This window comes from Anarhichas minor, unplaced genomic scaffold (genome assembly GCF_050575085.1).
Source record: "Anarhichas minor isolate MPS153535 unplaced genomic scaffold, ASM5057508v1 ptg000010l, whole genome shotgun sequence".
Taxonomy (NCBI): Eukaryota; Metazoa; Chordata; class Actinopteri; order Perciformes; family Anarhichadidae; genus Anarhichas; species Anarhichas minor.
In genome coordinates this window covers 6,058,257-6,085,270 of record NW_027466456.1, presented here as the reverse complement: position 1 = coordinate 6,085,270, position 27,014 = coordinate 6,058,257, and the positions used below count along the sequence as shown (strand labels likewise).

Sequence of the window (27,014 nt, the reverse complement as noted above, 5' to 3'; positions counted from 1 at the left end):
GTGATAAACTGAGGAAAATGGAGACGGACTGTAAAGTAGCCTCTAAAAAAGGCTGTGTACTGCTGGTGCTCAGCCAGGAGTAGCCCAGCTCAGCACCAGCACAATAGCTGCTCAGCGCTATCAACCTTGAGCTCCTCAAGGTTCTCTGCATCACACGAACGTCTGAGCTCACAGCCTTTCTGCTGTTCTCTGGAAGGGAGTACAAATTGAGTGAATGGATGAACAAGGAACTGTTTATTTTTCAGCACCACAAATGTTCTGGTAATCTACAGGAGTTACAGAACAAGTGAAAGGATTAGCACTAAGTTAATGGCAAATGCTGCCCAAAACACAGCAGTTGGTGTCTGTACAAATGAGCAACTCTTACTTCACAATGTTTGCTTGAGTGTGCTATGCATCCACTATATAAAATGCCAATGACTGGAGGCCCCTTAATGTCTGATGTAAAATATAAAAACACACCAAAATATCACACCACTGAGATCCATTTGAAAATGTGTTTCCCAACAGAACTTGCTCTGTTGTATTGTTCGTGAATATTTGGTGTAGAATTGCACAACTGCCAGTTCTTCAGGAGAGACGGGGACCACAGTAGATGTTTTCAGAGTCCATTTATCGACATTATCTTTCCAAAAAACGTTTCCTATTGAAACCTGACTCTGTGCATTGGTAGGTACAGTAAACGGAGAATCAGATGGTATTACAGTCTTTTTTCTATCATGATTGCATGTTGCTATCATACAGGTTTTTACATTAATGTGACTTTTTAGAGGCAAGACCCCACGCAAGTTCGTTTGGCTGAACAGATTGACTTAGTCAGTGTTCGATTATACAGACGAGTCTGTTAGAAGTTCACGTTCAACAGTTTGCAAATTTAGTGTGGAGGTGAGATTTGACATCGATACCGATATCGGGCCGATACTGACTCAAATAGCTGAATCAGGTATCGGTCTAATCTATTCAGATCGATATACTATATACATTATGTACTGAAAATGTAATTCCTGTTTAAGTTTGGACCAGTTTTTCATTACAAAAAAGTTTACACTTGAATTGTAAATAACAGTTGAATCCATTGATATCTAAGTATTTATCTGTTAAATTGTGTTTCCCAAAGTTAAGAAAGCAGTGTTAAAGTCAAGCCTGATCTTTAAATACACATAAAAACTGATACCTGCCACTTACGCACAGTGAGAGTTAAAGATTAATTTAACATTGGTATCAGATCAATACCCAAATTCCAGGTATCGTATTGGGATTGGGCTTGAAAAAGCCTGAATGGTGCATCCCTAGATGTGACCGTATGGTGACTCAGGTCACCCTAATTGATGGGGTTAAAGAAAAAGAAAATTGAGTAAATGCAATGAAACATGAAATGTATACAAGTGTCCATCTTGCCTCACAGGTTTTGCTCATATTTACGTCACTGTAACTAAAAATCCCCGTTAATCTCCTGAAGAATTAATGCAGTGTAAATGGACTGATTGAAATTCAGTGGACGTCTACGGCCGGTCCTATTCTCTCTGGCTGCAGATTGCTCCGCTTTATAGAAACCGTGTGAACACTCACTTACTGTACTGGCTGCAATGGACAGCTGGCCTTCATCAGTGTAAATGTTGATAACACCGAGAGAGGGGGAGAGTGTTCGAGGGAGATGGAGAGTGAAATTGGAAAAGGAAAAAGAGAGAGAGAGACTAAAGAGGAAGAAAAAAGACCAGGGAAAATAGGTAGGGAGAGGTTGTAAAAAAAAAATACCAGCTAGTCTTTGTTCTGGCTTTTATTACGAAATGAAAATGATTTAAGAGCGCTACTGACTTAACTTTCCCTCCCTCACTCGCTATCCGCAATGAAGCCCTTAGCATAATTTAATTGCTAAACACAATACTGATTGTTAAGCACCAGGAAAATATTCCTCATATGACTTGAGGTTTGTGCTGAACTTAGCCAAGCATTACGACGTTTGGAAAGGAAGGGGTGGGGAGGGAGAGAGAGAAGTCATGGGAGAGATGCATATCAATTGGCATTTGTCAGAGAGCCCTGCACCAGTAAAACATGTTGGAATTTTAAATGGAGGGGAAAAAAAGGACAGCGAGAGGAAGTCAGGGGAGGAGGAGAAAAGAAAAAAGAAGAGAGGGAAGTTTGTTGAGCCGCACTGAGGTTCATTGTGTGGTTTCTCCTCTCCTCTTGTCCGGCGCTCCTTCCTGTCGGCCCCCGTGGGCTCCTTCCTGTGTGACTCATTGGTGTGATAAACCCTTACTGTTCTTGTCCCCCCCACAGGGGGACAGAGAATGACAAGTGGCCCTCACTGAACCTCTGGCCCCTGCCCCAACGCAAAAACAACACAATGCTTTGATCGACTTTTCTCAGTGCCGAGCACCAGGCCTGGCTGTATTGTAAATATGCCTTCACAGCTTTATTGCCCAATAATGAGAGCCATATTTTACATGAGGACGGGTGTGTCGAGGGGGGAGAGCACTAATTAGCTTTATACGCTGTCTCGTGTGCTTCTATGGCTACGTCTTAACCTGTGCTTACGTCTGCTGTTCTTGCTGTGTGTGTGTGTGTGTGTGTGTGTGTGTGTGTGTGTGTGTGTGTGTGTGTGTGTGTGTGTGTGTGTGTGTGTGTGTGTGTGTGTGTGTGTGTGTGTGTGTGTGTGTGTGTGTGTGTGTGTGTGTGTGTGTGTGTGATGTCATGTTATGTTTGCTTTTATGGGGCTTTCTTGTGTTATTGCTCAGTGTGCTTTTCCTTCTCTACTTATGTCCACAGAGTGATTGTGTGTGCATCTTTCTTCACATCATGGCCTTTGGCCGATTTTTGTGTCGGTTAGTATCAGTGAGCATTTGTGTGCGTGTGTTCATTCTCATGTTTTTGTCCTTGTCTTTCTTCAGAGTAAGTCAGTGTCATCAACAGACAGTCAGCCCATCGAGGAGCGCCAGGGCCCGTCAGGAGGGTACTCCTCCTCGCAGGGAGGAGCGGAGGCAAAGAGGAGGCGCTGTGATGACAAAGAGCCTCTTCCGCCACACTCCTATGTATGTGTTGGTTTGTGTCCTTGTCCTTATAAGATGAGATAAATTGAGCTTTAGATGATGAACAAGGGGACACTGAGTAGTTGCAGCAGCTCGCGAAGAATACAAAATAAAAATGAAAATATAAATGACATGTTAATAAACAATAAACACAGAAACATGCAACAGATAAATCTTATTAAATGATATAAGTGTGCTATGATGTGCATGTATGCATAATTATTACAAAATAGTTTAAAAAAAGCCACATGTTCAGACCAAAGACGTCACAAAGTACATGTGCATCTGTGTAGTTGTTTGTGTGTGCGTGCGTGCGTGCGTGCGTGCGTGCGTGCGTGCGTGCGTGCGTGCGTGCGTGCGTGCGTGCGTGCGTGCGTGCGTGCGTGCGTGCGTGCGTGCGTGCGTGCGTGCGTGCGTGCGTGCGTGCGTGTGTGTGTGAGACATCGCCATTGGCTTCTGATAGGCCATACAGGGGTCTGGGGGCCCCACGGCCAATTAGAGTGGTGTTTGGTTTGGATGGGCCCAGTGGGGAGGAGAAGGGAGCCTCAGGCGAAGTAATGCCAGAAGAGAGATGGCCAAGGCAGATAGCTGTAATGAATTAGACGGATGCGTTTGCAGTCTGGAGGATTGATTGACACTGAGAGTCTGTCTGTGCAAAATGGCCTACAGCTAAGTCAGTTTGGTATCAACAACAACAGTCCAAATATTCCCATTAGTTCAGAGCCAGAACAAGGACAGATAGTTTCCACTTTCTAAATGTTTTTCCTCTCTTTCCGTCTGTCGAGCCACATTACAGTTCCCATTTCTCTCTGTTTGCCTCTTTTGCTCTTCTATATCTCTGTCGCTTTATCACCGTCTCTCAATTTCTCTACTTTTCCTTCTCACTCTGTCTTCTTCCTGTTTTCTTTTCAATTATATTCCATCTTATTTTGAATTTCCTCCTTCTTTCCCCTCTTTACTTCTTTCCATCCCTCTCTCACTCTCTGCTTCTGTATTTTAGTTCTAGGAACAGACTGTAGACATAGCCCTGTTTCGGCTCTGTATAATTAGGTACTGATGTCACTCCACGCTGATGTCAATGGGAATATCAGGCCATGATCACATCAGAGCGCTGTTACCATGGTGACTAAGTGCCATCGTTCTCACCCCAAAAAAGAGGGAGAGAAAGAGGAGAGAGAGATGGTTAGACGAAAAGCGCAAAATGTACCATCGATGGGGAAAGAGCAACAGTGCGTGTGTGTGTGTGTGTGTGTGTGTGTGTGTGTGTGTGTGTGTGTGTGTGCTCATGTGAATGTGAAAGATCGAAATTGTGTTTGTGTGGTGGGGATGTTTGGTGAGAATATACTGTCTATGTGGTTTTCTAGTATCTCTGTGTTAAATGTTGCATGGAGGACAGAAAATAGAAGGAAACAAAGAGCAGCCAGTGATATTGACATATCGATCTCTGTGTGTAGTTGTGTGTGTGTGTTTTTTGTTCGTTGCATCTTTATTAATAAAGTTCTCAGTGTACACTTACAGTTGACTCTGTGTCTGTGTAGCAGACTGTGCAGCAAAAAAGATATGGAAAAATGTTTCACCTTTCTTATGTCTTCCTTGCTCCTCAGGACAGCGATGGAGACAAGAGTGAAGACAATCTTGTAGTTGACGTCTCCAATGAAGTAAGTTGCCCATCTGTATTTCAATTAGTTTTTTAAATCCTCATACAAAAATATAGGTGATAGACTCGACCATCAACAATGGACTTCTTGCATGCTCTTCCCCTGAGATCTACAGAGCATTTTAGCAACTTTCAGCTCAATGTTTTCTTTTTTACAGCCCACAACTTGGTTCTTTCTCACTGCTCTCATCAAGCCCCAGTTTTCAGCTGCAGCACGCAGATGTATTTACTGCAACAATTCTGATACTTTTGCCGACAACTTTGCCTTATCGACTTAAAAAAAAGGGAGCCTTTGTCCTTCAGGGGCTCTTTGACACTGTGCTGCAGCCCACACATGCTAACGCATGAATCCAGCGTTGGGAGGACCGGTGTTGCTCGTGGGAACTATAGATCTCCTTGGCACTGCTTTGAACCAACCCCCGACCTCTGCGTAACCCTGTCTGGCTAGCTGTCGATAGTTCAATTTAACACAGACAGACGTCCTACGTCTCACAGAAAGACATTTCCCCATCACAAATTAGTTAACAGTTTCCTCTGACCTCTTTGGAAATGTTCCACCTTCACTACCAGTGTCTTTTTCACAACATTCCATCTTCACTGTGGAAAATATTTACCTCACCCGCAGAAGTCAAACTTCGCTCTCTCTCCCACACACTTACTTACAGCTATATCCTTGTGCAAAAGCTGTACATCCCCCCCCCCCCCCCCCCCCCCCCCCTTTGCAGAAAAGGAAATAACTTTAATTTTCCTACAGAGCCACAAGTTACAAGCAGCCTTTATCCTACAGAAGCCTTCTGACACTGTGTTGCGGTCCGTACATGAATAACGCATGAATCCAACGCTGGGAGGATCAGTGTTGCTCGCAGGAATAACTATAGATGTACTTGGCTCGCCCACATAACCATGTCTGTCTGTCTGGCTGTCGGTAGTTCAATTTAAAACGCAGATTTGGATGTGTGCATGCAAGTGAGGTCAGTGTTGAATACATTTTATTTAGAATTTACGCAACAAATTCATTGTTTAACTTTAGAGCCCTTGGTGTCTTTTCGACGAGATTTGCCCTTTTTTTTTTGTCCCGAGTCACTTTTCACATGGCTGCGTTTTAGAGAAAGCCACGAGAATACATAATTGGGTAATTGCCTGAAGAATAACTATACTAAATGACTTAAAGGAATACTTTACACACATAATGACCATTTGTATATCTACAGTACTTGAATTCCTTGCATGCCTCCCCGGTGAAAGGAAAATGAAAACCCCCAAAAAGAGTATTTCAAGAAGTAATGATTTAGCTTCATTTTATACTTGATTATTTAGTTTCTAGTTTCGTTTAGTTTGCAGGCAATGATTACTATTTTAGTCCATACACTCCGACATTGTTTCCCCATTATTGATTCATCTTCCAATCACTTCAAAGATAAATCCAAAGATATTGATTTTCACGTAATCAAAGAAAAGCAGAACATTATTCACACACACAAACATTGTATTTTGTGCTTGTTTTTTTGCTTGCTAGATTGCTTGTTTTTAATTGCAATCATCTATAGTAACCATGGTTTGTGAGTACCTGCCTGCGTGCGTGTGAAATGTGAAACGGGTCAGCAGGTATGTAGCTAGTTCAGCTTTCCGCTGCAGTTGCCTTGTAAATAGGAAGAGCTCCTATGTAAGCTCATTATCAGCCACCGCTGTTTGTGTTCTCTCGTGAACTGTGTCTGTACTCAGTCTGTGTCCACACACACACACACACACACACACACACATTTACAAATACTTGGTCTAGCTATCTCGTCTCATCTAGTTCTTCTGTTTATTTCTGTTCTCTATCCAACCTCTTGAAGCCTCTGTTCTTCCGTCTCTTCCCTCTCTCTTTTCTTTTCACCCCTTCTTTCCCACCCCCTTCTTTTTCTCCTCCCTCCTCTCATTAGATAACTGCAGTCTTGTTCTTTTAATATATGCAAAGCCGTTTATGCCCCTAGAATATTTTAGTTCTTAAAATACTTCACGCAGTGTACCAAAAATATGTTTTATCTAAGCCCTCTGTATTTTGATATTGCACACAAAAGCAGAATCGGTCTCTTGTGTGGTTTGGAAACTGGTACAAAAGCAGAAAGAAAGAAAATGTGACAAATGTGTGTAATGGCAGAAAAAGAGAGACAAATTATCTCGTGTGTGTGAGTGTATGTATGTATGTGTGTGTGTGTCGTTTAGAGAGAAAGTCCATGCATGTATTTGAACATACGTCCAAGCCTGTGTGAGTGTCTACATGCCATGTAAACGTCTCTGTGTGGTTGTGTGAGTAGATGATCTGGTGTGTGTGTGTGTGTGTGTTTGTATAAGCACTAAAATGTATTGTGCTGATCACTGTGACCCAGTGAGAAGTGCTTACTCCAGCACTCTTGTTCTGAGGGAGGCAGCGCTGGCTCAACGGTGGCTACACTGATGAAAGCAGCTGTAACAGCAACATTATCTCCAGGTCCATACACTACCGTACCAGCGACAGTGACGATTTCTTGTGTTTCATGTAATGTTCCCTGAGCTCTGAGTCCATTTACAAATCACAATACAGACTGTGACACCATACGTTGTGTTGTAACCATGAAAGAAGGATCTGCAGCGTTTTACTTTAAGTAAGCGTATTTTTAAACTCTTTAACCAACTGCTGTGACATAACAAACCTTAGTTACACATGCTGCCCCACAGACAAACATTTTATTAAAAAAAAGATAATAAGTGGGTGTTCAGACTGAAACAGAGACGATGAAATACAATCCAGGACTTCCAGTTGTGGTAATGGAGCTGTAACCTTGAAGGTTTATTAGTCCCTAAAAACACTGCACAGTGGTTTATGACATCACCAGGAGGGATTTTACAGCGAAAAGTTATCATGGTGACAATAATTACATTTTGCATCGATTGAGAGGTGGCAGCATCCACGTAAAAGATATACACTATCAAAAATTGGCAGTTGCACGCATCCCATTGGCCAGCACTGCCGTTGGCGTCGATGTCACATGGCGTTGTGGCAACTTTCAAGCTGGGCAAACGTCTTACTGAACGGCATTAGATACTTGTGCAGAAAAGTCCTAATGGTGAAAGGCTGTTAGATGGACTTGAGGTCGAGACTGAAATGGAACGACGAAATAGTTGAAGCACTGTGTGCATCCGTTTTCACAGAAAGTTAAAGATCATTTTTCAATCTCTGTTTGTCATTCAGGAGCCTAACTCTCCTGCGGGCAGCCCTCCTCACTCCCCCCACGGGAACGGGCTGGACCGGGCTCCTACCCTAAGAAAAGAACTCCCGGGCTCCTCGAGCACAGGAGAGGCCCCCTCCACCCCAAACCCTCGCAGCCCCACCCCAGGGAAGGGGAAGGACCCTGCACAGGTAAGAGAGACTCTTAGGGAGTTGCTGCACTCTGCTTACTGGGAGGTGTCTGCCTGCTTTTGCTTTATGCAAACAACATTTTTAATTAGATTGAAGATTTTCAGCATCTTTTCATTTGTAATAAAATAGTATTATTTTTCACGCTGTACCCTAAGGTTGTCCATTCCTGGTACATTTGTGGTGTTTTCCTTTAAGAATAAAAACACTTAAAAGCTGTACAACCAATAACTATTGAACAATAACTAATCCTTTTCCTATAAACTATGTTGAGAAGCTACATGGATGTCCAGTACAGATAGCTGTAGCTGTCACAGTAACCGTGCCAGTACCACAGAGATCAATTCTTCTCTTTTCATTGAGATCATTCGAAAAGTGACATTTTGATGGTTTGTGTAATAAATGAGGGATTATGTGTGAAAGCACTACACTGTAGGTCCCATGACAGATCAGCCATGTGTTATCGTTGTTTTATTTCTTGTCTGACTTCTCTACAGCTGGATAAGTCCCAGTCTCCGTTGTCCAAGTCTGGGACCCCATCCCCGTCCCACCGTGAGGCCCTTACTCCGGGAGCCCCAGGAGCCCCTGGTCCCAGCACCTCCTGCCTTCGTCTGGTCAGCAAAGCAGCATCCAGTGCAGACCCCCTTGGTGAGACTCTTTTGACTGTTTAGCTTAGTTTGTACTTGCCGTGAAGTAGTGAAGCTGGCGCAAGGCAACGCGCGGCAGAAGATGACGTAATCACGGCCGGCACGTAGTGGTCATGGCGTTTGATTGTGCACTTCTGAATTTTTGTAAACTTGGCCCGAGCGATCATGTGACTGTCACAAATAGTTCAGCTTAATCTAGTATATACACATATATATATATATATATATATATATATATATATATATATATATATATATATATATATGTGTGTTTTTATATAGTAAACCAAATAGCTGACCTGAATGAGTTTTCCACCCAGTATTCCTTCATACCAGTATGCCCTTCATACCATAAATCCTTTTGTTCCTCAGTTTTTCATTTCCCCATTTGTTTGTTTATGCTATGACGCAACTGTTTATAATAAACGTTGTCATGCAATTATAGTTTAATGTTTTTAAGCCAAGTTAATTGAAAAATATGCCTATATGGCTGATGTTTTGAATATTCAAAACCATAAGAAACAAAATAGAGCCCTCCGACCCTGCTCTACTCTAACTGTTGTGCTCTTGAGCAAGGCTCTTAACTGCTATTTGCTTCTCTGCAACCAGCAGTGAAACACCGTTGTTGTGTTTCACATCTCCTCAAATATAGTTGAATGAAAGAAAAAAGATTTCCATTCTTCTCAGCCCCTCTGTGACTGCGTTTGTGCTTGTGTGCCACTTTATTTCCCTTCAATCCCTCCCCCCTCTTTCCCTCCCTCCCCAGCTCTCCGCAGTCCCATGTCTGTGCCCCCCGGTTCATACCCAGCTCATTTTGGCGTGGTGTCCCACGCAGGACTGAATGGGGAGCTGGCCAGCCCAGGAGGTTTCGGTGGGGCTCTAACTCTCTCTCCACAAATCAGTGCAGCAGCCAATGCCTACTCCCGAAGCCCCATGGTGAGTAAAGGCCAAATTGTTCTCCTCTGTCAAGGTTTGATTTATAGTTCAGCATCAACTCTAACCCTCTGACTGTGTTGAAACTAGATGAATGTGCTCTGTAGTGTTAAAGTTATCGCGTTTACGTTCTCTAATTCACAATCATGGAGAGAAGAAGTTTTGCAATTGAAATGGTTTATCTGATCACAAAATGCTAACCTGTGTCACGCTACTGAAAAAAAGGTTTCGTCTTTCTTCAACATGCTCCATGTAGTCTTTATTATGAGTACACACGTCCAGCCTCAAGCGCTCTGTAGGAGCCATGAATTAATTCAGAAAATAAATCAATGATGAGGTAATGTTGATGTGGTGGTTTACATGTTGGCGTTAATGTAGCTACAGCATGTAGCCTTCGCCTTAAGGCAGTCAAGGCTGTTAATTGTTTGTCCGCTCTTTTGTCTCCTCCAGGTGGCATATGACTCTCGGTCTCACCTGAGAGCGCCAGGGCTGTCCTCTTCTCTGTCTGGTTCCTCTGGCGGCAAGCCGTGAGTATTCACACTGTAGATATTTAATTAATGGCTTGAAAAGTGGGCGCTATCTATATTTGGTAGATACATATTTAATGCCTTTTAATACCTGTGTGTGCATGCGTTGCTAATTTCAAGTCATAAAACAGCCTTGGCTTCCAACCGGTACAGTATTGATCAGCCATTAGCAATGCCACACTGACTGCCCTGTAATACAATCGGCCATTATGAGAATTTGGACACATATTACTAAAGTTCCAAGGTCATTGTGGTGTCGTCAGACCTCACAGCTTGCACACGGACTTGTGTGTGATTGTTTGTGCGTTGTGTTTATCTACCCGTCGCTCCTCTGCTTTGACTTGCTCATTGATTGAATGACTGTTTCCATCTAGTCTGTCCTGGTTTTGGCCCATTTCTCCAGTCCCCTCACTATCCTTTGCAGAACCCTTATTGTCCAAACTGTGTTTATTTTTTAGCTGCTCTTCAATTCTGAAGTATTGATTCATTTCTGTTCCCTTCTCTGCAGCGCCTACTCGTTCCATGTGAGCGCAGACGGCCAGATGCAGCCGGTGCCCTTTCCCCCCGACGCCCTGCTGGGCCCGGGGATCCCTCGCCACGCCCGTCAGATTCACACCCTGAACCACGGAGAGGTGGTGTGTGCCGTCACCATCAGCACCTCGACACGCCATGTCTACACCGGAGGCAAGGGCTGCGTCAAGGTGTGGGACATCAGCCAGCCTGGAAGCAAGAGCCCCATGGCCCAGCTGGACTGTCTGGTGAGTCATGTCGGAGGAAGTCATACAAACACACACACACACACACACACACACACCAGTGATAAAAATAGAAATGGGTACAACAACAAACATTCACATATCAGGCGATGCCACCAAACGTTTGTATGTACTGCCCTGATTTGTTTTTATTGGCTCTGTCATCTTTCCTCCTAGATTCTGTTAATATCGTCAAAATTAATGTCCAAATCCATTTTTTTAATGTCCTTAATCATGTGAGAAGACACTTGCTGCAGAGCTCCAGGCTTTGGTCCTCTGCCAGACCCTGGAGAACAAAGTGATTTCTTAAATTATATACGCCAGAGCTGATCATCACGATATGATAGCATGCGTTCATTCATTTGGATAAGCCACACAACCTCCACAAATAAAACAGAAGTAAACAATATAACATAAATATTTCGATATACTGTAACTGTAACTTCTAAGGTTAGAAACATAATGTAAAGCAGCAAACTTTGTGATTTTTTTTTAATTTTTCCCCCGTTGACGTTTGCTAACGACTTTAACATAGCTAGCTAACGTAAACTCGTAAGGTAAGAATAGATTATTTGCTGCTTAGCGTTATTTTACCTAACTTTAGAAGTTTCAACTACATCGAAATATTAAGGTTGTATTGTTTCCATTGGTGTTATTGGTGGAGGTCGTGTGGTATGGATGTGATGCAATAGACATGATACAATGTATCGAGTATATGCTCCTTTAGGCTCCTTTATTTAACGTTAAATAAGATAAAATAATACACTGCACAATGGCATATGAACGTTATTTATTCATGGAAGAAAGCGTGTTAAACAGACATGATTTCCACCTTAACACACGTGATAACACACACGATTTTCCACCATGCGTCCCAACGCCGGAGGTGCTCTGCAGCAGGATGCTATTAAATCATTTTACCATCCGTCCCATAAAGCCTCATACACAGTTGTTTTTTTTTTTTACCCTTGATCAAAATCAGGTATAACTGTTTTTTTTTATCGTATCCAATCAGAACAGGGACAACTACATCCGATCCTGTAAAATCCTCCCAGACGGACGGACCTTGATCGTCGGCGGGGAGGCCAGCACGCTGTCAATCTGGGATTTGGCCACGCCCACTCCTCGCATCAAGGCAGAGCTGACGTCTTCTGCTCCCGCCTGCTACGCTCTGGCCATCTCCCCTGACAACAAGGTCTGCTTCTCCTGCTGCAGCGACGGCAACATTGTCGTCTGGGACCTTCACAACCAGACGCTGGTCAGGTAAGAGGGAGGAGAGGGAGGAGAGGACAGCGGAAGGAGAAAGAGAACATAAAGATGTGGTGCTTTACCTCCACAAATAGATTGCTGTCAGGAGAGAGCACAGAGGGGAGAGGGAGGAAGGTGAGGGAGAGAGAGGCTGGACGATGTGGAAACATTTCAGGAACTTCTTAAGGACAACAGAGGAAAAGAGAGAAAAGGAGATCAAATATGGAAGAAGAAAGGGGAGGGAGGAAAAATCGTTACCGTCTGGGGCTTCCTCAACTAACCCAGGTAAGGAGAAGGGGGAGGAACTAGCCATAGGGGGTATGGGTGGGATGAAACAGCCAAATTCTGGCAAGGTAAGAGAAGGAAGAATTGAGGGAGATGGACTGGTGAGGAGAAAGGGAGACAGGAGGGAAAGGAGAATCAGGTGAGGGCAGTAGAAGCTATAGGGAGGAAAGATTTAAAATATATTTGATGTGACACCTCAAGGAGAAAAGAAGCAAAGACACACAGTGTGTCTTTGGAGTGTGTGTAAATGCATGTCTTTGTGAAGACATCTGTGAAGCTCTTGTGCGTCTCCTCCCTGCAGGCAGTTCCAGGGCCACACAGACGGAGCGAGCTGCATCGACATCTCCAACGACGGCACCAAACTGTGGACGGGAGGGCTGGACAACACCGTCCGCTGCTGGGACCTCCGAGAGGGACGGCAGCTCCAGCAACACGACTTCACCTCGCAGGTACACACACACACACACACACACAGAGCAACGAGACTAACAGGTCTAACAGTACACACTAAAAGAAGCTGCAAACTTACGTGACAGATACACACACACATTTAAAAAAAATAGAAAAACACAGGTACATGCAGGTACAGTACATTACAGGGTCATCACATCACATCTACACCTTAACTTGCACACATATTAATCAAAACACAAACACCCACCTCACAGGTAATTACACTAATACACACATGCAAAAACACATCAACAAACATGATTTCACCTCACAGGCGCTCACACACACACACACACACACACACACACACACACACACACACACACACACACACACACACTGTCTCTCTCATTCACTCCTCACTGCCACAACAGAGCTATAGAGTTGACCACCGCTGTCAGATGAGTTTCGATCCACCGTGTAATGACTTTCTCTCTCGTCTCTCTCCATCTGACACTTTCCCTATCTCTCTCTTGCTCTTCTCTCTTTATTTTTCCAATGTATTAATTCAATCAATTACTTCTGTCTCTGTCGTTCTACTCTTTCCTTTTTTTTTTTAAACATTCTCACTAATCTTTCTCTTTTCCTTGATATCCTCCATTCCTACTTAATTCCTTCATCTGTCGTCCCAACTTCCCTCCATTGTTCACATTCTCTCATCAACCTTATCTTCTTCCGTCCCTCATCCCCCATTCCCCATTTTTGTTTTCTTTTCTGCACCCGTGCCTCCTTTCTCCTGTCCTCCCCCTCCCCCTCCTCCTATCTCCATTTCATTTTCTACCTTCCTTTGATTCCTTTTCCTCCCTCTCCATCTCCAGATCTTCTCTCTGGGCTACTGTCCGACCGGCGAGTGGCTGGCTGTGGGAATGGAGAGCAGTAACGTGGAAGTCCTGCATGTCTCCAAACCTGACAAGTACCAGCTGCACCTCCATGAGAGCTGCGTTCTCTCCCTTAAGTTCGCCTACTGCGGTATGCACGCACACACACACACAATAACTACTCTCCACATTGTTGGTATGGAGTTTATGCACAGTATATTGTGTATATATATATATTATCACCCCATTTTCTTTGTTTAACCTGTAGTTCTCTGTGTTATTTCAGGCAAGTGGTTTGTGAGCACAGGAAAAGACAATCTGTTGAATGCATGGAGGACACCATATGGAGCGAGTATTTTCCAGGTGAGAAACGAGCGTAATGCTCTGTGTGTGTACTTGTTTATATACGAGTGTATTTGAGGCTGCAGAGTCATCTGTTAGTCAATGTGGATCGTGTTGTTGTGGATAGTGTGGGGCGACTGTGGCTCAGTGGCAGAGCAGGGTCGTCCTCCAATCAGAGGATTGGCGGTTTGAGTCCATGTCGAGGTGTCCTTGGGCAAGGCACTTAACCCCAAATTGCTAACTGGTTTATGAATGGGTGTGAATGATGACATGTAGTGTTAAAGCGCTTTTAATGGTCGGAAGACTAGAAAAGTGCAATATAAGTCCATTTACCATTTAAGCTACCTCTGCTTCCTTTCCCTCACACGAACACATGCACACACACTGAGCCCTAGAGGCAAAAGAGAGAAAGAGATGAGGAAGTACAGACTTTGACTTGCGAAGGTTTATCAGAGAATGCACGCTGCCAAAACGCACACACAAAACAGAACAAATGTAATAACTCCATCGTGTTCCAACGCTCCGTTTGAGAACGTTTGGAAACATGAATATGCAGGGTGCAATATTTTTAGCTGAGCAAGTTCATCTGGGTGTGAATGAAACTAGCATTTAGAGATGAAGGTACATTTAAGATGAGAATTCTGAGTGTGTGTGTGTGTGTGTGTGTGTGTGTGTGTGTGTGTGTGTGTCTGTGTGTGGCTGTGTGTGTGGCTGTCATATTTCTGTAAGCTACAGTGGGCAGCAGGGTTGGCGGCTCCTGTCTCTCCCTGTGGACTGAAGGAGAATGCTGGCTATCTGCTTTGTTATCCAAATGCCAAACGTTTCTCCTGCCAAACAGCTCCCTCCTGTCACTGTGTTATACAGCGCTGCTCTCTCTCTCTATCCTCTTCCTCCTTTCTAGTTTATCAATGTCCCTTCCACTTTCTGTCTCCTTGCTTCTCTTTAACCCCGGAGCACCTCTCATTTTTCCTCTCTCGTCTCTCTGTTTAGTGTTGTCCTTTATCTTTCCTTGTCCTTTGGTTTATCTCTGTCTTCTCTTCAATATTTCTAATCCTTTTTTCCTACACTGCCTTTCACTTTTTTACCCTCTCTCTCTCTCTCTCTCTCTCTCTCTTCTCATTCTCTCCTACCGTCCGTCGCATTTATTCTAAATCTTTTTCATTTTGATCAAATAAGCTTTATTGGCATAGATATTAATGTCACATTGTCGGTAATGCCTAATCATATGTTACTGAATGCACTCTACTATATTTACAGAAATACAACACTTCCATTGTGGTCCCTGGTGTTTATACAGTTCACCACACTTAATCAAGACAGGAATTCAGTGTCTAACATGAACTACTAAATAGCGTTTAATTCCTCTTTGTTTGTTTCGATTTATTTTTCATTCCCACTCCATCTCTGACTCACACCCCTTCCAAACTCATCTTTTGGCTTGTCATTGCATCCCTCCCTCCTGAGCGCTCCCCATCTCCCCCCACCTGCTATCTTGGTATAGTATGAGGGATCCTGTGTGAAATGGCCTCTCACCGGTGGCTTGATGATTGACAGCTCTGCTGTGCCTGTAGCGGGGAGGGGAGGAGAGGGGAGCGGAGTTAGAGACGAGGAGGAGTCGACATGAGAGGGGGGGACAGCAAAAGGGGAGCCGGAGAGGGAGGAGGAGGAGGAGAGTCTGGGGAGAAAGGAAGGAAGCAAGATAAATGATGATGTAGCAGGGGGAGGAGGAGGAGGGGGTCTAGATGGAGCTTTAGATCATCTAAAGCCAGTTGCCCAGGTCTAGCGTTCAAACACGGGAGAAAAAGGGGTGGAAAAAAAAGAAGAGGATTGTGCATTTTGCCAGTTCTTACAGACCGTCAGACTTGTGCTGCTAGTGATGCTTAAACGTGCAGTTAATGAGGCTGCATCTCTCCAGAGAAAGAGAGCACTGTGTCTCACATTGAAGCAGACAAATGAGTCAGCATCCTGGAGCTGTGGAGTTGTCTGTTTGGAAATAATTGCCAACTGTATTGAAATGCAAATATGTCTTATATGATTGAGTATCAGCTGATGAGTCATATCTTTTCTAACGTCTTTCTCTTTGTTTCTCTTCATCTGTCTCTATCTGTCTCCATCCATCTATCACATCTCTCTCCCTCTCTCTCTCTCTCTCTCTCTCTCTCTCTCTCTCTCTCTCTCTCTCTCTCCCCCAGTCCAAGGAGTCCTCGTCTGTGCTGAGCTGTGACGTCTCTCCGGACGACAAGTACATAGTGACGGGCTCCGGGGACAAGAAGGCCACGGTGTACGAGGTGGTGTACTGAGGGCCGGGACAAGATGGAAAGAGACAGGACGGAGATTTTGGGGGTGGGGGGGGGGGGCAACCAGTTGCCACGCCAACCGCTCCTGATCTTCATAACATCCGCAACAGCAGCACCTCCGTCTCAGTCCTCTGAGTCCTCCTGACCCTCACCCCTAATACATCACCCCCTCTCCCCCTTTTTCTTGTGATATAAGCTATTGTGGGAGCTCCCAAATGCCTCCTCCTTCCTCCTCCCTTCCACTTTTAGCCCAAGGATGAGGCATGATAACAGAGAGAGAGAGAGGCAGAAAGGGAAGCAGCAAGATAAGAAGGACAAAGGAAAAGGGCGGTGGAGCATAAAGATAAAGTCGGGAGGGAAAGACGAGAAGGAGGAGAGAAAGCGAGAGTGCGGAAGGAAGAGAAATGAAAGGGAGGAGGAGGGAGGGGGGGGAGGGAGGGAGGGAGGGTAATTAGGGCTGTTTCCTGATTAAGAGCTCAGTGGAAGGGAGGCCCCCAGAGGAGGTGCGGAGCAGCACTGTGGGAGCGCCAGCCAGGAGCACTGATACCACACAATCGATTCATTAGCCAGACAGTGGAAGCCTTAATGAGGCTGACGCTGCAGCTCGCTCTCCCCAGCGAGAGGTGTCAGGAGCTGGGGAACGATGACGCTTCGAGATGGAGGGGGTCGCTTCAGATATCCACATACTCTGACATGTAACATACCCTGTTCACACACACACACACACAGGCGCATGTCATCGAGCAAGAATACACACACACTGAGATACACCCCCTTGATGTAATCGTAGGACGAGAGAAACACACGCAACATACAGAGCACCCAATTAAACATTCATCGCAGCGCTCCCCGTCTCACTGCTTAATATCTATTTTATTTTGGTCTTACAAAGGCAGCGTCTAATGAGCAGCGGAGTCAATGGGATCCTCCCAGGGCCCAGAGACACGAACACAGAACATCAGCCGAGCTGTTCCCTCTAATTCCTCTGGATTGTTCTCCTGACACCGGGCGCTGCACTCACTCTCATTAAAGGCACTGTCAGCTAGATGAAGTAGCAGCACGCCAACTTCACTGTAAGGCAGACAAGGGGGCAAATTAACACCACCGATTACGCTATCATCAGCAGCCAACTAAGCAGCGACTAATCCAAATCCTTACCAATTTTATGCAACTAGTTGCTGTTTTCATTTACAAACCAGATGAGAATTACATGTTTATCAACGTCATTGTCTCCATCTCCGCCTGCCTGCTGATGTGCTAGTGCTCAAAGTGCTCTGGCTAAATCTAGTTCGCTAAGCTATTGATTGCTTTTAATTGAGATGCTAAACAGCTTAAAGGAAACGTTCGACATTTTGGAAATCACGCTTATAGATTTAAATGAGAAGATTGATACCACTCTGTCTGTAGGCTCAGTAACAAGTGGCCTGCTAACCTAGCTTAGCATAAAGACTGAAAACAGAGGGAAACAGCTAGCCAGAGGTACCAGAGGTAACAAAATATACTTATCAGCACCTCTAAAGCTCACTAATTAACATGTTATAGCTGATGTTAAAACGACAATTTGCTGTTTTATGTGGGGACTATTTGTTGGTGTGGAGCAGTAGCTTCCTGAAGTACTTGTTTCCTGGTATCTGCTCCCCGCCAAGAAACAGTCACACCAGAACCGCCCTGTAAAACACCAAAGTGTATTAATCATACACTGCAGTTATGGAATGGATACAAGAAACATGATAAAACGTGTTAATTATTTGTCTTGAGAGGTTCTGGTAGGTGGATTTAGCTATTTCCAGTATTTTTGCTAAGCTAAGCTAACAGGCTGCTAGCTGTAGCCTTATATTTCCTGTACAGACATGACAGCGGTATCAACCTTCTTATTGTCGCCTCAGCAAGAAAGGGAATAAACATATTTCCCAAAATGTCAAAAGTATACTCGATTCTTGCTCTTCAGTCCTTGTATCATATTCCAAATTGGCAGGCAAACTGTATATCAGAGATCTCTGCTTCTGCGTCACCATGTGTAGACTAAACAGGCACATTTCAAGCTTTTCTTTTAGTACTCATTTATTTCAGTATTTTATATGAATAGTGATTGCTCGTCTTATGTAATGATATGTTTATGTATTGGGGTTGCCTATGACTGCGTTTCGGGGTTCAGGGGAGCAAACGGAGAGGAACGCACTCACACATGGTGACCTATAAAATCAAATGGAACACAGGTGGGAAAATTGTTTTTTGTTCTTTTAACATTTTTTTTTTAAATTGTATATTTTTATCCTTGGTGGTGGTGACAGGCAAAGGTAACATCAGCAGTCCCATGTAAAGAAAAAAAATAAGACTCTGTTCTGTCTTCTGTTTTTGTTTTATTCCCCTTTTTTTTAACAAAAGTGGTAGTAAATGTAGTGTAGTCTGTTTTCAGTCATTGTGCAACTAAACTATGTTTCTGTTGAGTCTGTGGTCGGTGTACAGCAGGACAATATACAGATTTAGCCACCGGAGAGGTCCCACTTTTTACTGCATGCTTGTTGCACTGAAGCTCCACTTCTGCTGAAAGAACGAGACGAATCAGAGTTTACGCAGTAGGTCCAGTGAATCGTCTCACAGCCACAGTTTAACAGAGGGATACATTACAGTATGCAATTTAATTCAATTGTTTTAACTTTTAGCAAGATTTGTCAATGTTTCTCACTGCAGCACTAATGCAGATTAGAAGAAGTATGAGGGACTTCTACAGCGGCTACTGTACCAGCGAGATGGTTTGTACAGTTGAATGCCTTTGCCTGCCTCTTTACCTTCCTGCCCGTCAGCGACAGGCAGACCTAAACGATATTCTCATACACAAGCTTGTATACTACTCCGAACGATGCTGTATAACGGCTATGCAGTTATAGCGTGAATATTTGGGACATTGTATTTGATACTCTTCTTTAACTGTAATGTCTCTTCCCCCCTGCCTGTGCTTTCTCTGTTCCAACAGTATGAAAACTTTTATTTTCCGTTTAGTTTCTCTTTTTAAAAAGCCAAGGAACTTTTTTTTTAACCGTACTGTAATTTTCCCTCCTGATGCGTTTCCCATGTGCTGTACAAGAAATACTATGTGTGAAAAATAAACCAAACTTGTGTTCATCCTTTCAGGTGTCTGCTGTGACAATCTTTCCCTGAGATTTAAATGCAGAGGGGGGGGGGGGGGGGGAAGCCAAATAACCAATACTAGAGAACCACATTTTCATTGATAATTCTTTGTGAACACCCCCGTGTTCATTCACAATGTGGAAACAAACTTTCTCCGCAGTCTGAAAAGTGTAAAACTTTTTAGATTTTGATTCCTAGAGCATGACCGGTGGCAGAGTTCTTGTCTCTTTAGATACTGGAGCTCATTTACATACATTTCCATATGTGTAGAATTTTAAGAAGATGCTGGGCTTCAATCTAAAATACATAAACCAAGCATGCCAAATATCTTCGAAGGCTGTGTTGTTTAATTGGCAACGGGGATTCTCATTTATTGGATATTTTGAAAAATGTTCCGTTGCAATTAAGTCCCAATGAGACGGTCCTGCCGATGTTATAGTATGTATAGCATACTTTGTTTTAATTGGAGACTAAAATTACTTTATCTTGCGGGTAGTTTCACAAATATACTTCGTGATTTATACATAAATAAATATGTAACGCGCATTTATTGATCAAACTCCTGCCGAAGCCAGTTGGGAGAAAAGCGAAAGTACTTTCCATTGTGGTGTCATTCTTTGCTCTTCTTTCAATGAAATAAATACTCAAGTTCCGACATAACTGGTGCTATAACAGCATCTACACCAACCTCTTATGAAACCGCCATTGTTGTTTTGAAACAACAGTCGCCTCTCCCACGCCTAGAGCTGCAGTACCTCCTCACAAGACGCCTTTTTATTCTGGAATTATATATTATAACATTTCTTATGGCATACTATACCAAGACATTTTTTATAAAATAATTAATGGCATACTTAACTACAACATTTTTCAGCATACTATACTATGACATTGGTTTTTTTGGGCATTTTATGATCTATGTGGTGACATTTTCATGGCATATACTATTAGTTTTTTATGATATTTTTGTGGCATTCTATGACTTAAAATAAAAAGTTATAGCATACAATACAATGACATTTTTTCCACATACTCTGATTTTTTTATGACTGGTTTCAACACATCATACTATGACTTTTTATCCATACTATACTATGACTTTCTTTGACATACTATACTGACACTATACCATGACATTTTTATGACATTTTGTATGACACACTGACTTTTTATGGAATACAATACTATAAAAATGTTATGGCATTTTCTATGGCAAACTATTCTATGACTTTTTAAAAGGTTTCATGGCATGCTATAGGCCTACTGTGATTTCTTTTACATTTTTATGGCATTAGTGTGCTATTGCATTTTTGTCACAATCTTTGCTATAACATATTTTTGACACTTTTATGACAAATTATACTCCGACTTTGTATGGCATACTATACGATAACATTTCTGTGACATACTATAGTATAACTTTTTTATGACACCATTTTTTATGGCATACTGTTGTATGGTATTTTTAACTTTATACATTATACATTATACTGTACAATAGGTTTTTCGTGACATGTAATCCTATACTAACATTTTAATGAGTTATGTCATTTTTTCATGGCATACTATACTATGACACTTTTGGCACAAATAAAAAATGAAAAGTAATGAATAGAAGAAAATAATTGAAAATTGAAATTGGCAAACAACTTAAATAAACAAGGTTTTTCTACAAGGTTAGAAATACCAGTTTACTTATGAGACATTTTATGGCTTTTTGTGAGTAGGCATAATTTATATGTCCCTGGTCTCTATCCCGCATTAATGTGCACATGCCATGATGGGTATTTGTTAAGCGGGAGCACCTACATTACATCACCTCCCTGAAGCTCACCAAAGTTGAATTATTACCTTTTAGTTTAAAGTTCACTGTCAAATACTGGTTGAACAGTTACATTTGTGCCATAACATTGTGTGCATTAAAAAATATTTTTGTGTAGTGTCATTTATATGAAGATTACAAAACCCATTTGTGAATCCTTCTGTATACATTCATTAATATAGATACCGATATGACTCTTCAGCCCAGCGATATAACCAAAGCACTGAGCAGGCTAGCGATGCGCTTTCTGTTTCTTTATTCAGTCTCATTCATTAGTAATTCATTGTGCACACGCCCTCTTTATGGCTATTATCAGCAGCATTTAAAAAAGGCCAAAACCGCAGTTTCGATTTTACATCAAAAGAAATGAAATGAATCCAAATGATTTACTATCCACCTGTGTGCCAGCAATCCTTTACTTTAGGAAGGAGAAAACGCTTTACTCAGGTTTAATTCTCTCTTAAAGCTTTTTGTCTTGGCAGGACAGTCACCACTACACACAATCACTTTTGAACTCCCTCTTGGGTATTATTGCTAGAATAATCCATTCCTCAGCCTATTGTACAGCAGATCACCTGTCTCCCCACACTGCGAGCTAGCTCAGCATAAAAACACAACACAACTGTACGGCTGCATTATTTACTGAGCGCTCCAGTCACAGAGGGGCTCGCTCATGCGGTGGGTTTGAATCCCAGGATGCTTTCTCTCTACACCTGTGGATTCAGACACTAACTAGAGGAGACGCTCTGTGCTGTAATGTTTCCTCAACGAGAGAGAAACGCTTCCATCACAGGAGAGCGGAGGCAGAGTGTGTACTCATTTCACTTTTTATCCAAATATTTCTAAGATACTTTCTGGCACCTCACAGCGAGCAGACGCATTTCTGACTGTTAGGGTTTAAACAAAGATGCTTCTTTTGACTTTTGTTTGTTTTAAACATTCAAGTTTAACCCGGCAAGAATCGGACTTGGTTCTGCAGCTGAAAAACATTTTGATAGCCGTGCGCGCGGGCACACGCGCACACACACACACACACACACACACACACACACACACACCTCATTTCACACCTGCACTCCTTACGGAGCTGTTTCAATCCGTTTTTCTCTGTGAGAAGATGCTCATGAAAGACAAAAAAACACAAATGATCCAATGCAGATCTCAGACAACAACTGCATGTGTGTTTGAGAGATGCCCCACACACCCATCAGTCTTCTTGAAGCAGATCCAAGTCACAGATAACATGTTTGCCTTTAGAGAACTTTATTTACATGTCCATATATAGCAAGGTTCAAGGTTCATGATGCAGTTGTGAAAATACCTGTCTGCCTATATGTGCCCTAATGAATATAATTTAAAAAAACAAAAACATTTAATGTTGAGTGTCAAGGATGACGTTGACGTATCGGAGGAAACATCCCGAAAGCTTGGAGAGTGCCTGTTGTGAGCGGTTTGAGCTGACTGCAGTTTTCTGTCCTGGGGGTGGGGGGGGGGGGGGGACTCATGGTTTTCTGTTCCAGGGTGGTTTCCCCCAAAAACATCTCCACAATAAGTCTGGATTTGTTCTTTTATAAAGAAAAAAAGAAGGAACAAAGACAAACTCTTAGGACACTTTGGAGAAAACCGAGCCCTGTTCTGTTCTGTCATGTATATTCTGGAGATGATACAATCATGTTGCTGCTGAAACTTAGCCAGGAGGACAAAAAAAATAGCTGGAACCTCACAGCACCCCATCCTGCCATGCATCTGCTGCCCCGAGGAGCAGCCACGGAGCTGGACCAGACAAGGCCAAACTGGACCAGCTGACCCAGGCTGGGACTTTTTTTCTACACAGCACAGAATATGGAGCATATTTTTCCATTAAGATTTCCCAGCACCCCCTAAACCCTTCCCTCACTTCCTCAGTCCCATGTCTTTTTCCACTCGATGCTGTCCAACGGTTCGCGAAAAATTCAAAAGGCTAAAAAAATAAGGTTTTTTTTTTTTTTTTGCTAATTTCTTGTTCACTACAGAGGTTTTATTTTGTTAAAAAAAAGGAACAAAAAGGAACAAAAGCAAAAGTTCTTTGGAGGAATCCGACAATTGCGCAGCTATAGACTAACCAGCGTTCTCAGAGCATTAAAAACAAAGTTCAAAGTTCGTTTTTTTTCCAGAGATGTGACTTTGTGCCCCCTTGCTTCTCTTTCTCATTTCTTTCACAAACGTAAACAAAACAACAAAGTACAAGTTGAGTGTCTCTTGTTTCCCATGCCACCGACGCTCTGTACAGTCATTGGTGCAGGAGGGAGCCTTGGCCCCGCCCCCTGATTATTAGTTGTTGTTTTTTTCAGCCAATCGGAGTTCAGTAGATTACTTCGTAGACTGTGGCCTTCTTGTCCCCGGAGCCAGTGACGATGAACTGGTCGTCGGGGGAGATATCACAGCTGAGAACCGACGAAGACTCCTTAGACTGAAGAGACACAGGGAGGAAGCCATGTTAGCTACCGTGAATGAATCGAGAGGATGAAGAAGCAGGAAAATGAAAAAAAAGCTTGAAAATCTTTTACATTTTACAAGTGAATCGTTTCCACTATCTTAGTTATTTTCTTGTGCATTTGCAGACAGTTGTACACAAAACTCAGTGTTTTATGGCTTACCTGGAATATGCTGGATCCATATGGTGTCCGCCATGCATTCAGGAGGTTATCTTTGCCTGTGCTCACAAACCATTTACCTACAGGACGAAACACACACAACCATCAACAGATAAAGTCTCCGGGGAGCGGAGATATGGAGAAGCCTGAGAGGAAGCGCTGCTTTTCTAAAGAAGAACGGGAGAGGTGAAGAGAAAGAAACTGTTTCTGAATAATGAGAGAAGCAGAACATTTGTTCTGCCTCCCTAGTGTGTGTGTGTGTGTGTGTGTGTGTGTGTGTGTACGTACCACAGTAGGCAAACTTGAGAGAAAGAACGCAGCTCTCATGGAGGTGCAGCTGGTACTTGTCAGGTTTGGAGACATGCAGGACTTCCACGTTACTGCTCTCCATTCCCACAGCCAGCCACTCGCCTGTCGGACAGTAGCCCAGAGAGAAGATCTGGAGACGGAGAGGGAGGAAAGGAGTCAAAGGAAGGTAGAAAATGAAATGTAGAGTTGTGAGCGGGGGAAGTGTTATCGATCATGAGCAGCCTGTGAGCAGCGTGAACGCCCATTAGTCTGGACTGCGGCGAGTGTGTACCTGCGAGGTGAAGTCGTGTTGCTGGAGCTGCCGTCCCTCTCGGAGGTCCCAGCAGCGGACGGTGTTGTCCAGCCCTCCCGTCCACAGTTTGGTGCCGTCGTTGGAGATGTCGATGCAGCTCGCTCCGTCTGTGTGGCCCTGGAACTGCCTGCAGGGAGGAGACGCACAAAAGCTTTACAAATAGATATACACACACACAACTCTGGACTTCTCAGCCTCCGTTCTGATCGCTGCTCATTCCTAAATACTACAATCTGTTATTTACTGAAGCTCGGTTCCATCTTTCTCTGCCCTTCATATGCTACTCTGTATTCTATAAAAAGGACTATACTGCTCTACATAAAACTAGCTATAACTTGCCAGGAACCCGCTGATTGTAATTAAGTTAGACTGTTTTATGAAATAATAAAACAGAATAGTAGTAGTTATATACATTTATTTCTCTTTCATGACAAACATTTGGGGCATCCCAAATGGGATTACAAGACACTCCTATTTTAAATACATCGTCCGATCTTGTCTGTATAAAGCATGTGGAAAAGCAAAAACAAAATCAGCATCCCAAATTAACTGTTCACATAAAGAACTATTAAATATCTTCAGATTATCTCTGTAAAGAGCTTTTTTTTTTCTCTTCTCCCAGGCTTTCTCAGGATAACTGGCTAATTTATATGTTTCACATGTAGAAAGCCATAAAAAATCATATGTCATAACATTAATAAGTTATAATAGTAGACAATTATGTAAATAAATAAACAATTAAAATGTCCTTCTAGCTGCGTACAACTACATTGTGTTAACATATAAATTATTTGCTGAAGGGGCAAGTAGCATGAACCAGTGCCACATAGCTAAGCTAGGTCTGCCTATATACCTAGATGTGTGTATTAGCTGGCGAAGCAATGAATTTGAAGGTGGTACATCATCTGAATAGTTGTAATACTACAAATTAAAAATACCCTTTCATACTATGGTGCTTTAAGGGAAGACTCACAAAAATGACTTAGAAAATACAAGCTGCATCCCCCTGTTGAAAACACACTCACACTCACAGGTTGTGCTAAAGTTCACCGTCTCTGTGCTGTATTCATCCTCCGTGCTACGTATGGTTTCCCATCTACAATGTTTGCTTTCCCTCTCTCTCCACTTTATGATTGACAGCGTAGATTGCAAAATTTCAGAAATTACACAATTTCTTCTGCGTCTCTGCGCAGTCGTCTCTGTCCTCTTATTTCCCCACTCCATTGCTTCTCTTCCTTTCCCATCACTCTCTCCTCTCCTCCTTTCTTGTATCTTGAACAAAGTTTGTCCATTTTCTGTTTCCATGGCATTTACTAAAACTAGCTAAAACAATGCAGTCTCCCCCCCCCCCCCCGCCTCTTACCTGACCAGCGTCTGGTTGTGAAGGTCCCAGACGACAATGTTGCCGTCGCTGCAGCAGGAGAAGCAGACCTTGTTGTCCGGGGAGATGGCCAGAGCGTAGCACGCGGGAGCAGAAGACGTCAGCTCTGCCTTGATGCGAGGAGTGGGCGTGGCCAAATCCCAGATTGACAGCGTGCTGGCCTCCCCGCCGACGATCAAGGTCCGTCCGTCCGAGAGCAGCTTGCAGGAGCGGATGTAGTTATCCCTGTTCTGAGCGGACAGAATAAAATGACAAATTGATATACAATAATATACTGTGTTGTAGTACTCTGTAATTGATGACAAGGGGCTACAAAAGATAAAAGTGAAGCACGCTGCTACAGCAGTATCGCAGCAATAAATAACCATGCTGGAGGATTTGGCTTTAGAAAAACAACACAAAAGGTGATTCATCATCTAAAGTGTGTTTCAATGTGTGAGGATCACTTTTGGTAGTAAAGTAACATTACAAGACACAAGATGGACAACAAGATTTAGAACAGAGTCTACAAACATCCGTCTAGGTCTCTTCTCTCATGACTCACCAGACAGTCCAGCTGGGCCATGGGGCTCTTGCTTCCAGGCTGGCTGATGTCCCACACCTTGACGCAGCCCTTGCCTCCGGTGTAGACATGGCGTGTCGAGGTGCTGATGGTGACGGCACACACCACCTCTCCGTGGTTCAGGGTGTGAATCTGACGGGCGTGGCGAGGGATCCCCGGGCCCAGCAGGGCGTCGGGGGGAAAGGGCACCGGCTGCATCTGGCCGTCTGCGCTCACATGGAACGAGTAGGCGCTGCAGAGAAGAGAGAGCAAGAGCGAGAGCGAGAGCGAGACAGGAACGGAAATGGATGAATAACAAACATTAAAGAATGCATCAGAAACACTTCATCGGGTGGAACAAGTAGCAGGAGAAAAAAGTGCAACTGAGTGCAGTTAATAGTTAACAGGTGAAGATTTTTGTGATAGCAGGCAAGAAGGAGGAAACTCACGGTTTTCCAGAGGTGGCTGACTGCAGGCTGGCAGGCAGCCCGGGGACCCTCATATGTGGGTGTGGAGACTCATAGCCCACCTGGAAGAGTA

The 27,014-nt window shown here is 43.4% G+C and overlaps 2 protein-coding genes across 7 annotated transcripts in view; one reads left to right on the top strand and one right to left on the bottom strand.

Annotated features, from left to right (window-relative positions):
* The window catches only part of tle2b (TLE family member 2, transcriptional corepressor b), a 74,122-nt gene extending 54,626 nt beyond the window's left edge, over positions 1-19,496 (top strand). For both annotated transcript variants that reach the window (XM_076087836.1, XM_076087835.1), the window contains exons 9-20: positions 2,889-3,029; positions 4,631-4,684; positions 7,898-8,065; positions 8,560-8,710; positions 9,476-9,645; positions 10,093-10,169; positions 10,678-10,927; positions 11,940-12,187; positions 12,759-12,906; positions 13,729-13,879; positions 14,015-14,091; positions 16,263-19,496. In XM_076087836.1, coding sequence (XP_075943951.1) covers positions 2,889-3,029; positions 4,631-4,684; positions 7,898-8,065; positions 8,560-8,710; positions 9,476-9,645; positions 10,093-10,169; positions 10,678-10,927; positions 11,940-12,187; positions 12,759-12,906; positions 13,729-13,879; positions 14,015-14,091; positions 16,263-16,370 — 1,743 coding nt within the window. In that variant the 3' untranslated portion in view covers positions 16,371-19,496. The remainder of the gene's footprint in view (positions 1-2,888; positions 3,030-4,630; positions 4,685-7,897; positions 8,066-8,559; positions 8,711-9,475; positions 9,646-10,092; positions 10,170-10,677; positions 10,928-11,939; positions 12,188-12,758; positions 12,907-13,728; positions 13,880-14,014; positions 14,092-16,262) is intronic.
* A 3,068-nt stretch (positions 19,497-22,564) lies between these two features.
* Positions 22,565-27,014, bottom strand: part of tle2a (TLE family member 2, transcriptional corepressor a) — a 37,500-nt gene continuing 33,050 nt past the window's right edge. For all 5 annotated transcript variants that reach the window (XM_076087828.1, XM_076087830.1, XM_076087831.1 and 2 more), the window contains exons 14-20: positions 26,924-27,003; positions 26,478-26,727; positions 25,916-26,163; positions 24,532-24,679; positions 24,240-24,390; positions 23,955-24,031; positions 22,565-23,767 (exon numbers count right to left, since the gene is read on the bottom strand). In XM_076087828.1, the coding sequence (XP_075943943.1) occupies positions 23,660-23,767; positions 23,955-24,031; positions 24,240-24,390; positions 24,532-24,679; positions 25,916-26,163; positions 26,478-26,727; positions 26,924-27,003 (1,062 nt within the window). In that variant the 3' untranslated portion in view covers positions 22,565-23,659. The remainder of the gene's footprint in view (positions 23,768-23,954; positions 24,032-24,239; positions 24,391-24,531; positions 24,680-25,915; positions 26,164-26,477; positions 26,728-26,923; positions 27,004-27,014) is intronic.